Here is a 13,731-nt window from a genome sequence, read left to right as displayed (position 1 = left end):
AAATAAAAAAATATATATATATATATATATATATATATATATATATATATATATATATATATATATATAGTTTACAAATTATTTTAAATAGTTTTGTTACTTTTATAATTTTTAAATAATATATTTGTTTTACATAATTATGTATATGATTAATGTATTTTACGAATATTTAAAAATTATCTCAAAAAAGACTTTATATTTTTAATATTTTATTAGTGATGGTTATAAATTTCAAATTATTGAGTCTTATGAAATTCAAAATACTTTCAAGTTATTTCTAAAGAAATTTCATTCTTCAACAATTTTAAATAATAAATATGTATATTGTTACAATCACGTTATTTTATAAATATCGAAGATTATCTCAGAAGATTTACATTTTTTTAGTTAAATATTTTATCAATTTACTTTAGTTTAAGTTATAGTTTCTAGTTAATTAGTTTGTAATTAAATTAATTGTTTTATAATCGATTAAATTAGGAAGCTCATTAATTAATTATGTTAATTTGTCATCTTTAATTATAAGTCGAATTTGCTAACTAAATTCAATTTGACTAAGTTCTTAATTTTGATTTCAATCAATTTGATCAAATTCTTAATTCAAAACTAGCTCCTTTTTATCTCCCTTTAAAATCAATTGCAATACCACTTTGGGCCTTTTTCCTTAAACCATTTCAGCCCACTCCATTCTCTATTCATTTTCCAGCACCCCACTAACAATAACCCAGGCCCAATACTCTTATTACAAATAACCCAATAACAATACAATACAGCATACAATATGCCATACAGTACCCGACCGACCCAGACACGTGCTTCTTCTTCTTCAGCGAAACGACGCAGCAAGCAGAACAAACCCAGAAATCGCGCTGCAAAAATCTCATCCAACTACCCTGTAGAACCCATACCCCAACAACCTAATCCATCACCTTCGTCGTCCCTTTTCCCCTTTTTTATGGGATTTTCTAAATCCCTTCACTGTTGCCTCGAAAAGAAACTGGCAGATTCAAAATTCGAACGAATTTTACCCCCCTGAATCGTCCATCTTTCCCTATAAATAGCTCTCTCCCCAAAAGAGGAAAGAAGATAGGAGAAAAATATTGGATTTTGAACGAAAGATAGCTTATAAGGTTTTGAGTTTTGGTTCTGAGCTTGTTGTTCATATTCGAAGTTCGTGGTGGAAGTTCTTCGTGGTTAAGTTCGTTGTCCTCAGTTCGCTTCCCATCAAAAGGTAATATTTACCTCAGTCTAGGTCTCTCTTATTTTTAGCGTATCGATTATTTGCTCTTGACTGATTGAGGTGTTCAATTATTGATATTTACAGAATATTAATCCTTACTTTTGATTGCAAATTGGTAGTGTAACCTGCCTGTTACTCGAATGTCGTTGATTAAGTTTCTTGATGATTTTGTTTTGGTTTGTTCATATTGAGGTTTCCTCATTTTATTGTTAGTCTCATAATGTTGCCTACGAGTACTGTTTTAGTTTTGAAGTTGTTAACTATGGTTTGCTTGTTTTCTTAATATGAGAGTATTGTTTTAGTTTTGAAGTTATTAATATAGTTTGCTTGTTTTCTCAATCTGATACGTGAGGAGGTTTTAGTCCATTTGTTAGTCATTTGCATCTCTAAAATGTTGCTTATGATAATGTCAGCTTGTATATTCTTTGTTTTCGGTCATGCCGAGTTAGCTTGTGATAGGTTCGTCAAGTTAAAGAAAAAATAAAAAAAAGAAGTATGCCGAATAGTTGTTTAGTTCAAGCTACTGGAGCTTGATTTCATTTGTGTTGTTTGTTTTCTTATTAATGCCCTTTTGTTCCCATAAGGTTCAGTTTGTATATACAATATCTTCACTCATAAATTATGCAAAAAATTGGATCTTGTTACCCGTACACAAGTTGGTTTGAATGTCTCTTCCTTCCTTTCTTCACGTTGCTGCCCAGAATGACTTGTTGTCATTAAGTTTACGTCTTCATTTGGGTCCTCTTTTAGTCGGAAATCACTTACCTCTTATAGTTTGAATTTATAAAATACCCACTAGTAGTTTGTTGTTTTCCTTCTGAATTGCTAGTGTTGATATGTGCAAGTTTGCAGCTTTGTCGTATGACAAGAGGGAGATTTGTTTATTATTGTTGTTCTGTTTTGCTCTTAATTGCCTTTCGACTAAAGACCAACTATCTTCAAAATGCCCGTAGGTTGTTTTTGCCATTTTTGCTTAACCGTATGAGAGCATAAATAGTATCTTTCCTATCTTATTCGGAGTTCACTGTTGGTTAGGAAGAAAAAGATTCTTATTTTGATTATTTTGTGTTTTGTCGAATTAGCGCTTGTTCATTTTGGACTAATTTCTTAAGTTTCAGCCTTCCCTTATCATATATGTTCTGATTCGTATTTAGTGATATCGATTCTCGCATTGGCGGGCATGTTCTGATCTATTTGCTACATGTTAGTCATAGTGGATAGAATATTTGCTCTTTAGTGTCTACTGTTGGTTTCTTTTTTTTACATTATTGTCATTGGTTTGTGTTAGCTTTATCTTAAAAAGAGAAAGAAAAGTGTTGGTCTAATTTTAGTCTTAATATGAGTAGCTTGCAGGATGAGTTGAACATCAATGATTGTTAACTCCAGTACCTCTCCTCTCTTCTCTTACTTATTGTGAAATGTCTAGTTTGCCTTGTTGTAAATTAAAGTCATGCCTTATCATGTTTTTTACTAAAGATAGTTATTCTTGAGAATAAGTTAAGTGTGAATGCTAATCTTATCACTCTTTCTTTGCATGAGAAATTCGCTTCGAGTCCGAGTCTATTTTGGACCCTCACCTCCTCTCCTTGCATCTCCTCGTTGGGTCAAAGACCCAATTTTATCTCTTCACGAGTCATCCAACCTTGAGAAATCGAAGAACAAGTATTTGGAGTTGATGTACAGGTCTCGGAAAGCAGAAAAATGGGCTGTATACATCCGATATACACTAATATACAGCCTGTGTATACAAAAACGGGATTGGTTTAAAGGCCAAAATTTTCAGCGAATTTGGCCCAAAAGGGCCCAAATTCAATTTCTCCCTTACTCTTTAATTATTTAATTGTGATTATTTATTGTTTATTGTTTAACTCTAACTTTATTTTAATTAACTTAATTAGATCCCCAAAAGATGAGTTATTTCTTAGTGTTGGTTTGTTTTAAATATTCTTTTTGTGTTGTGGTCATTTATTTTACTAATCAAATACCAATCAATTTTTATATCATTAATTAAGTTAAATCGTTGTTCTTAAAAAGATTTGTTATTTAACACTTTTCACTCAAATCACTTTCTAACTCATTTTAAAATGTTTTATGTTTAAGTGTTTTTTCTTCTCAAATAAACTCGGAAAATGTAAGTCATTTTTATCAATAAAAATAAAATAAAATAATAATAATGTTAATAATAATAATAATACTTACTTAGTCATTTTCTCAAAAGGTTTAGTCATTTAATAAGAAATGATTTTCATGCTTTAATGTATTAAATAGGTTTAAGTTATTTCAAAATGAATCAAATAAATTCTAATTAATCTAATTCTATTAATATTCTAATCACTTGATTTTCGAGTCAAATGTTCTATTTTGGACCCCTTTCTCTAAAAAATAGAATAAATAAAAAATGCGTCATTTATTTAATTATTTTCTCAAAGCTAATTAAATATTGTAAGTTATTATTATTTTTTTATATTAAATCGTTATTTTCCTAAAATAGTCAAATATATTTTAGTCAAGTCGCAGGTCAACCGTATGTTAGCGGACACTTCGAATGCTTAAACCCTTCTCGAAGTGTAAATTGAACCCCGAACCCTCTTTGGTATTTTCAAATGATTTTTTCTGTTTAAATCTTTGAAAATTATAAGTTTTCTTAATTTCTTCAAAAAATTAAGTGGCGACTCTTTTCTAAGTATTTTTCTCAAATTGTTTTATACTTAGAACATTTCAAAAGTTATTTTTCTAAAGGTTAGGAAAATTACGGCATAACAATGAGCAGTGCCCTAATGAAGAAGTGCAAGAGGCTGGATGTAGTAGGTACGATGAGAGGTAGAGGTAGACCGAAAAAAGTATTGAAAAGAGGTGATTAGACAGGACATGACATTAAATAGAAGGTCGCATATTAGGATAAAAGATTAGTAGGTATGAAGTGTTGTCTTGATTTTCGAGGGATTTAGTCGTTTTCTTATAGTGTTTTGCTTTTGATTCCACCAGCACTTGTTGATTGCATTTAGGTTATCACATTATTTTGTGATTGTTATTATTTCCTTATTAGTTGTTTTGTTTCTCCACTATCGTTTTTCCCTTTTTCATTATTCTGATATGTTATGCTCAAACCGTAGGTCCTCTAAAAACAATATTCTTGGATAGGATTATGATATGCGTACTCTACTTTCCCTTGTGAAATTTTAGTAAGTATGTTGTTGTCATGGACACTTGGACATACATTTCTGTATTAGTAGAGAATCAGATCAGGTCTTTAGGAGAATCAAGCACAACAAAATTTAAGCTATGTCAAGCAAAATGATCATCATTTCCATTTGTGATGGCAACTAATACATATTTTAGAACCATTTACTTTGAATGAAAATTCTGTCAAATGCGAAGAACACATTGTCACTCCATGCACAAAGCAACTCAAAGTATAAACAATATAAACTAACATGTATCATTTGTTGTTGCCACTTTCTGAAGAAACATTATTGTTTTGCCAAAAGAGGCATAAAGAAGAGGAAATGAAGCAACCATGGTGTATAAAGCTATTTCTACTAAATCTCTTACTAGTCTATATTTTTTTACTATGAATTATTACATGACTGTTGTAAGCACAACCACATATTTATATATACTAGTTTTGGTTACGTGTGTTGCACGTATATTTCTATTAGTTGCTATCAAAATTTTATATACAATTTTAATTGATATGTTAGATGATAAAAATAGATATTAAAGTATATCGAAAAATATAAGTTTCTAAGCATAATGAATATTAATCTTATATTTTAATCTCCTTACACTTACATTCAAAATGGATTTAATATTTGTAAAGTTAAAATATAAATTAAGGTAGTTTTGATACTGTTTATATAATAGTTACTTTATATTAAACATACTACATGTTTCTCTATGATGTAAAAGAATACAATATTTCTTTAAAAAAAAATTATAGAACATTCCACATAATTTTTATATTAGATTTGAGATATATTTGTCTACCTATAATAATTTACATTTTTTTCTACATAAAAAAGATAATGCAAAAGAAAAAAAAAAACTCCTAATTGTGTTTAAATGCAAATCAATTGAATTAGTATTATATGTGGTATTAAGTGGTTATTTGGTCTTTTCTCTTAGAGATATTGCTAGTGAAATTTACTTCAACATTTATGGTGTGGGCATTTTATCAAGTCATTAAGGCAGTAAATATTTATAAAAATGGTGAAAAAAATGTACAAGTATGATATTATGATTGATTATGATGTAACTTTTCATTTAGGGTCTTTCCACTTATAATATGATACATGTTTTATTATTTAATGATTAATTTAATGATTTATAATATTATGATTTAGTGTAGCATTTTAAAGCTTCCTACTTTGGACACGTGCGTTGCACATGTACTCCATAACAATGATTATGAATTATTAAAAATCACATAATTTCTTTTAAAATTGTGTTTGAGTTACAACAAAAATATGAAAAGTAAAATGATAAATGTTTATAGTGTATAGTCAACTCATAAGAAGAAACTCTTTTGTATTTAGTCATCCCCTTATTATAATTTCGATATATAAATTTTTATATTTGTTTTAAAAGACAAAACAAAGTAGCAAAAACAAATATAGAGGCACACTACCTTATGATTAACTTTCTTAAAATATCTCTCTTGTCTTATAGAATAGAGTAAAAATATTGAAATTAAATTAATAGTTATACATTTCAGGAAGATAAAATGTTTTAACATTAATTAGTAGAAGATGAAACTCTCCTTCTTATTAAGTAGAATGCAATTAAGTAATTCAAATTTATAACTAAGGAAACTTAATTAGAAGGAAATAACTAAAGAATTAAAGTGTAACAAAGATGACAAATTTGTATTTGGTAGTGATATATATTGATTTAGCTACAACTCTTCATATTCTTTAATTTAAGATTAAAAGAGGAAAAACCTTGATTCATGTACTTATTTAAAATTCTTGAAATCCTAATTGACTCTAGTTCTTCCACATTCCCTTTTTAATAAATAACTTACAAGTCAAAAAATAATTAAAATAATATTATTTAATTAATTAGAAAAAATGAGACAACCTTGATTCATGTACTTATTTAAAATTTTAGAAATCCTAATTGACTCTTGTTCTTCTACATTCCCTTTCTAATAAATAACTTACAATTCAAAAAATAATTAAAATAATATTATTTAATTAATTAGATGTTTAATTTAGTCTATGGCTAAAATGGTAATCCAACTTTTCATCTTTGGAGCTTCCCACTTTTAGTAAGACTAAACGTGTTTTGCACATGAGTCCTGTGAAAAATATGAATTACTGTCAAAATCACATTTTAATCAGTATTGCAAGCTATTCAAAAAAATACTATATAACTTATAATAGATGAACAATCAATGTATTCAAATAACTTTTTTATTGTATGTCAAATGATTAGACATTTGATGAACCTGCAAAATTTAGTTTGGTAACTAAAATAATGAACTACATTTTTAAGTTATTAGGTCCAAACATATGATATATTGGGTATGTGCAAAAATGAATAACAAAAATGATTAATGTTTCTCATTTAAATGCACAATTAGAAAATTTCTACATATACCTTAAATTGATATCTATACTTCAAGTCCAACATCCATATAATTCTAAATGCTTCATAGAAGAAAAAATTTATAATGGAGAAAGAAAGCAAGAACGAAAAGTTGGGGATATTGCAAAGAAAATTCTCATGCTCTGAAAAGAAAAGTTTGTTATTGTTAGAGACAACATATCAACATAGAATTGTTCACTGTTTAATATTACACATGTATTAAATTTACTCTCTTTTTTTCCGCTGCTATTTTTTCTTCTTGATTACCAATTTTCAGCATTTTTTGGTTATCCCACTTGCAACTTCTAACTCTCTTATCTTCTCATGTTGAATTGTGCAATTTCCATAATTCGACTTCCTATTGTGAGCTTCCATTTTTGCAAGTTGGTTCTTAAATAGCATTAAGAAATGACCCTTTAAATTCAAATTTTAATTCTGAAATTGATTTCTACATTAAAGTGATGAATGGCTTTCCATATCTTAACTTTTCAAATTCTTCCATTATGAAATTTATGGTTACGATTAAAAGCAATATGAATGTACTCATTTATCAAGAAAATGATAATTTAATTATTAAAGGGCTTAAGAACTTCAAATTCTACCATTATGTAATTAAAATATTTATATTGATCAAATTTTAATTTAGTAAAAGGGCAAAATGGTAATTCAATTTTTCACTTTGGAGTTTCCTAATTATAATATATATGATATATATGATGAAGATAAACATTATATGAACCTCAAAACAGGAGTAGGCACAAGATAAAACAGCAGAAAAGAAAGATGGACAATCTGTTGAGAGATTTGTCCGCCTGCATTTCTTCCCTTCTCATTCTAAGACCACTGCGTCCTCGGATGAAATAAGATCTAGGATGAGGATAAGCAATTCCAAACATTCTTGAAGAAAACATTTCTCCAAACACACCAACCACTGGGCTAAACAAACTGGTCATTGCTGTGCTCCCAAAGCTAGATGGAGCCATAGCTGCATAGCTACCAAAGGCTTGGGGGAAGTATTGCCGGTGATGTTGAAATGTGGAGGGCCGTGGAGGGTGGAGAGAAGTTTGACGAAGTCTCTGATGTAAGCGAGGAATTGGAGACACTGAATTACGCAGTGTCATTGTCCTAATTGCTCGAGGTCTATGAGGTATGTCTACATCTGCCTGAGCCTTCTTGGGTTCAGACTCCAATGATGATATCCCACGACCATAGAGAGGCACTAGCGAGGAGTTTGAAATGTGAGCTTTACAGACTGGACATTTAGAGTTTTCTACTGATCCTGGTCCAGAGCTCTCAACCTGAAGCCACTTGTAAATGCAAGGCCAGCAGTAGAGGTGACCGCAGAGGGTGACTACAGGATCATGTGCTGAGTCAAGGCAAATGTTGCAATCAAAACAGGAAGTTTCATTTTCAGAGGCTGCTGTTGGAAAGGGAACTGAGTTTCTCTTATCAATGGAAATATCTTCATCAGACCCAACGTGGGTGATAGTCATGAAATCTGTTAAAGATGAAATTCACAAATAATCACAGACCTCACAATCACAAAATGCACTATAGAAATCAAACATCTGTGTATGAGCAAGCGAACTACATGAAATGCACAAATGGGACTAACAAACTTTTGATGAATGATGATTAGTTTGGTCTTCGCGGATTAATCAGAAAAGCATCTCATTGTTTTCTCCTTCTTCTTTCTGTTTAAGAATCAAATGGGAGTGAGAGTATGAAAGCAAGTAGTATGGATTGGATACAAAATCATGTCCATTTGAACGCCTCTTTAATCAAGCACTAAAACAATGCCCTACAAAGTTTCATTTCACTAGCTTGAGTCTGTCCTATCTCGAAACCATTCAGTGAAAAAATATAGTAGTTCAAGTTATCAAAAAGACAAAAATAAACTTATGATTGCTTCCCAAAATTTGAATATATAAACTTGGATTATTAATTGGGTTAAAACACTCCAACATCCATTAGGATCCATGGATTTGGAAAACTTCTTTGAATAAAATAATTGACATGTATTCCCAGTCATATTCTCAATATCATTTTTTTTTGGAAACCCACAAACGCTACCCTTCAAGTGCACACTGGAGATGTAAGCCGCACTAGGCAAGACAAGTGCGACGAGCTCTCACTGAGAAGGCTGCTGGTGGGGGGGATCGATCCAAGGCTCCCATGTGGGAAACCACTCACCCAATCAACTTAGCCAACCCTTGCAGGTTTTTCTCAATATCATTTAGTCCCACGTAATAATGAAAAGTATCAGATGGAAATATAACACCAGATAACATAAAACCAGTCTCTAACTCAAACCTCCCAAAGCTCAAACCCAACCCAAGTATCAATACTATTTGCATTCCTATGTTCTACAATGATGCTTTAAAATATCACAATTTTACAACTACTACGTTTCAAACCCAAGCTAGTTGCAGTCAGCTGATTAGAACTGATATATACTTGTTAAATCAATAACAGAACCTAAAGTTTGGTTTCATTTCTCCCAACCTATACTGCTCGAACTCGTCAAAAATGTTGACGGATACATGTCTGATCCTCGAAAAGTAACACACTTTTGAAGGATCCGACACAAGTGCAGCAACATTTTCTGAGAGTACAAGCAACATAGTTCCCAAGTGATAAGCAACAAACTGAAACAGTAAAGCAGCAACATCTTAAACACCATTTTCGAATGTAAACCAAAATAGCAGCAACACAAGATTCCATAAAAAGCCATAACAATCAAAAACCCATACAACAAAAATCCTACTAAGTGTAAAAGAACCAAAATTTACTCACATAAAAGAGAAACTAGAACGAATATCAAACACCCAAATCTCAAATTTATCAAAATCCTCCAGTAACTTTTCAAAAAATTGATTCTTTCAGTGTTTCTTCCATATTTCTCAAGCAAATCAAGAGCACTAATCCCCTTTTCATGGAAATTAATCACCTATAATCGATCTCAAGCATCAAAAAAATCAAAAAAAATAATCATACCCATTGGAAAAAAGCAATCGATTGATAGAGAAAACTCATTGAGAAAGAGAAAAATCATACCGACAGATGAAAACCCCAAAGGAGAATTGGAAGAACCGCTAGAGAGGAAAAAGATAAAGGAAACGAGTAGTACTAAAAATACTGAATAGGGTGTGACTTATAGCGTGAACCCCATAAAAGCAAAAAGCCTCTTAAAGACAAATATGACAAAAAAAAAATTGTTTTTATAGTTGATGAAATATTTTATTCAAAAAAAAATTGAATTCATTCTATATTACTAAATGGGGGCAAGTAAGGTATTTCATTCGTTTCAGTTTATTTGTTCTATCTTGATTTGATACAGAGTTTAGTATTAGTTGAATACGAGATGGGTCGGAGTATTGACACTCAAACAACTCTGTAGTGACATGTTTTTTTTAGTTGGCTATTTGAACTTGATTACGAAATGATTGTGTTACGATGATATAAGAAAGGAATAGAGAAAAATCTGTGATTAGTGTGGAGCAATAGATGGAATTTGTTTGGCTCTCCTATCGAGTTTTAATATTGAGATATCGCGTGGTTAAATTTTCCGAAAGTGTATGTTAACACCTATGGTGAATTCGATTGAAGGGGGAATACAAAATTTAAGGCTTATTAATTTTTACAACTACCTTTTAAGTAAATAATATTTATGTAGATATTTAAAATTAAAAGTCTTGCCCATCTCCTAATCTTTTAATTTTGTTTCCCTTTCATTTAATTCATAAAGTCAACATGACTGAGAAGCTAAAATATCTCTCTTTTTTTTCTTTTTTCTTTTTTCTTTTTTCTTTTTTTTTTTTTTTTTTTTTTTTTTTTTTTTTTTTTTTTTTTTTTTTTTTTTGCTTATATTCATAATATTAGTTTAATAGGAATGAGGCTTTGTAAGGTAAGCCATAGATTTTATGTGAAAGATTAATGTGTGGATGTTGATTAGTTAAACTAGAGCTCATAGAAAGGGGATGACAATCAAATATACAGTCATAATAGCTAACATTTACCCTTTGTGCACTACATAATTTTCATACGAAGAGCGAACACTGAACCATCTTTAACCTAAGGTGGCTCCGCCCATGGTGACACCCCAAATATCTAAAAAAAAAAAGTGTTTGCGGGGAGACCACCTTCATTGATGGTGAAATGAAGCCAATATAGAGACAATTTTACCACTGAAAATTGAACTTCAGAAACATTGAAGAACAAACATAATGCCAAAAGAAGAAACATAGCATATAACACAACTATACAGACGAATCTCAGGTTTATCAAGTTATAATTCTTGCAGTGCCAAAGGCAAAGAGGGAAAATATAAAAGAGCTACATCTGTACCATTTTACAAGAATTTTTCTATGCAGGCCGTCAACGTTGTTTTAGGGACTGCACCAATGACTGTATCTTTCTTCTCTCCATCCTTGAAAATCATGACGGTTGGGATACTTCGTATCCCATATCTGGTCGCGATGCCAGGACTTTCATCCGTGTTCACCTTGAAGAATTTAAACTTGTCAGCAAATTCCTGTGATAGTTCATCAATAACCGGGTGAATCATTCGGCATGGACCACACCATGGAGCCCAAAATTCAACCAGAACAGGTAACTTAGACCCGATTACAAGAGTCTCCCATGATTGATCATTAACACCAGGCACTGCATTTTACAATAACTATGTTAAATAAACAAAGAAGCTGATAAATTGATGGATTTACTGCTAAAACTATGGTTTTAGCACACCCTAATATGTATTACACTTCATGTAATACCTCGACAACCAAAAATTACAACATAAGAAACCGATGCATCATATTTGTTGCATTATTCCTTGTGATTAGTCAGAGTGCTGGCTAGCATGGAAGATTTGACAACAGAGGGTTACATTTGTCTAACTAGGATTGTTATTATTACAAGGGCAACGCCTGTGTTCTCACACAAAAAAGCACAAGTGATTCATCCTCTTTTTACACTTTTACTAGAATAGTAATGTATCTCATAGGAGTTCAAATATTTAACAGTAAATGAAGTTCAAAGCTTGGGTAGGTTTTATTAGCGTTTACCCTCTCCAAACATGTATTCATTCCACATTAATGGATTTACTTCAATTCTTTTACAAGCATCAGGCAATTCTAGTTTATGTTGTTTGGACTCTTAAAAAATATGGACGAGTGTGTGTAAGATCCTCCTCAAGTAGTGCATTGTTGAAGGATTTGACAAGGGTACGGCAACAATTATGGAGTGTCCAAACAACATAGATTCTAGTAGTCTTTCCACTCATTTGATTTCCACATTGTTCGTACAAACTTGATTTACTCTTTAATGTGCAGTTGAATATCCAACTCGAATGTCATGGAACTGACTTCTCATCAAATTTAAGATTGTATGATAATCTGGTAAATAATTGACAATCGCAGCAGTAGATAGCTGAATATCTTTGAATCATGACAACAAGACTACTCTGCCATATGGGTGGATGTAGTGTTAATGTTACGGATTTGTCCAAACTCGGTAGCTTTTGCTCACTAGTCAGTAGTCAGTACTCACTCTGCCCAATATGTGAAAGGGTACAACATACGAAGGTCAAAACATTTGATTTTAACTATGAATTCACGTATAAATTCTTAAAAATTTTAAAAAATAAAATTTATAAATAAGAAAACACACTATAAGTAAACATAGCTAATAATTTTAAACAACAAACAATAACAATACCCCCAAGATAATTGCGGAGGGTAGAGTGTACACAACCTTACCCCTCCACGTAAGAGGTAGAGATTGATTCTAATAGACCTTCGCTCGAGTAATGCACATCAAAGAAGTTTAAAAATAAAAATACACAAATAAAGAGGACACAGCAAATATTAGGGAAAACATTACATAACATAATTCAGAAACAACTAATAACAACAATAGCCAAATAATACAATAACCAAAACACAGAAAATAACGGATAGTAACAGAAATCATCTGAAAAGAAACTACGAGAACAATGCTACTACAACTAGTATGAACATAGAAACAGCTACAGTGCACCAAACTACCATCAACCCCATCCAGCTGGAAAGCAAGACAATACTCAACTACCTGCTATGCTAGAATGAAGAATCCCAAACTCGAACTCGTAAAGTTCAAATCCTGAATTATCTTTGCTTTCCCACTTTCAATTGCGTGTTTAATCATTTTTTTGGTCATAATTTAAGCTTTAACAAAAAAAATCCCCAAATAACTCAAACTACAGGCAAAATTCAAGTAGCTAGTATATAATTAATAAGGATGAAAAAAGAAATAAGTACCTAGAACAGCAGTATCCTGAGCCTCACAAACGATTCTTCCTCCTCTACGGGTAGCCGATTTCGAAAATGAGCTTAAGGACACTGATGAACGAGTCGACTGGATCTTAAGACCATTGAATACAGAGAATTTAGCAGAAGACCGGCGACCGGAAACAGGAGACAACGACGGCAAAGCAGCGCCGGCGGCGGCACGAGGAACTGCGATAGTTTCCAGCAAACCAGCCATGGGCAGAGTTGATAAATTTGTGTGGCTGAGTAGAATTTGTTTGTTTATTTTTTCAGAGTTTTGGTTTTGGGTATTTTGTTGATAAAATGGATGAGGTGATGAATGTGTGTTAGTTGATGATTGGATGAGGAGGAGCTAATGTTCACCATTACACGTGTCACTTTCACTTCAATTTTTATTTTTGGAAAATTTTGATAAATAGAAATAGATTTTGAGTTTAAAAACTTATTTTTTAAAAAATTATGTCATAAACATATTTGTATTATAGTGAATGTCTATTGCGTGGATTCATTTGGAGAAAAGCTAGGGATTTACTTAGGGACCGAGTCAGTTTTTCCTATAGAAGAAGTGTTCTCCTTCCTTGTAATTCATCT

General features: G+C 31.4%; 2 protein-coding genes across 4 annotated transcripts; both read right to left on the bottom strand.

Annotated features, from left to right (window-relative positions):
* Positions 1–7,519: 7,519 nt before the first annotated feature.
* Positions 7,520–10,015, bottom strand: LOC125869116 (E3 ubiquitin-protein ligase RMA3-like). 3 transcript variants are annotated; one of them, XM_049549670.1, is made up of 2 exons: positions 9,887–10,015; positions 7,520–8,327 (listed from the first exon to the last, which is right to left on the bottom strand). In XM_049549670.1, exon 2 carries the CDS (start codon positions 8,320–8,322, stop codon positions 7,570–7,572), a length of 753 nt encoding a protein of 250 aa, XP_049405627.1. In that variant the 5' UTR covers positions 8,323–8,327; positions 9,887–10,015; the 3' UTR covers positions 7,520–7,569. The 3 variants fall into 3 exon arrangements, with proteins under 3 accessions (XP_049405627.1, XP_049405628.1, XP_049405629.1); XM_049549671.1 differs by lacking the exon at positions 9,887–10,015 and adding an exon at positions 8,421–8,662; XM_049549672.1 differs by lacking the exon at positions 9,887–10,015 and adding an exon at positions 8,445–8,662.
* A 1,046-nt stretch (positions 10,016–11,061) lies between these two features.
* LOC125868167 (uncharacterized) lies at positions 11,062–13,433 on the bottom strand. The gene is made up of 2 exons (XM_049548783.1): positions 13,132–13,433; positions 11,062–11,494 (listed from the first exon to the last, which is right to left on the bottom strand). Exons 1-2 carry the CDS (start codon positions 13,355–13,357, stop codon positions 11,181–11,183), a joined length of 540 nt encoding a protein of 179 aa, XP_049404740.1. The 5' UTR covers positions 13,358–13,433; the 3' UTR covers positions 11,062–11,180.
* Between the last annotated feature and the right edge of the window lie 298 nt (positions 13,434–13,731).

Source organism: Solanum stenotomum, chromosome 6, assembly GCF_019186545.1.
Source record: "Solanum stenotomum isolate F172 chromosome 6, ASM1918654v1, whole genome shotgun sequence".
Taxonomy (NCBI): domain Eukaryota; kingdom Viridiplantae; phylum Streptophyta; class Magnoliopsida; order Solanales; family Solanaceae; genus Solanum; species Solanum stenotomum.
Note: the sequence above shows the minus strand (reverse complement) of the source record. Positions and strands in the feature narration are given on the sequence as shown.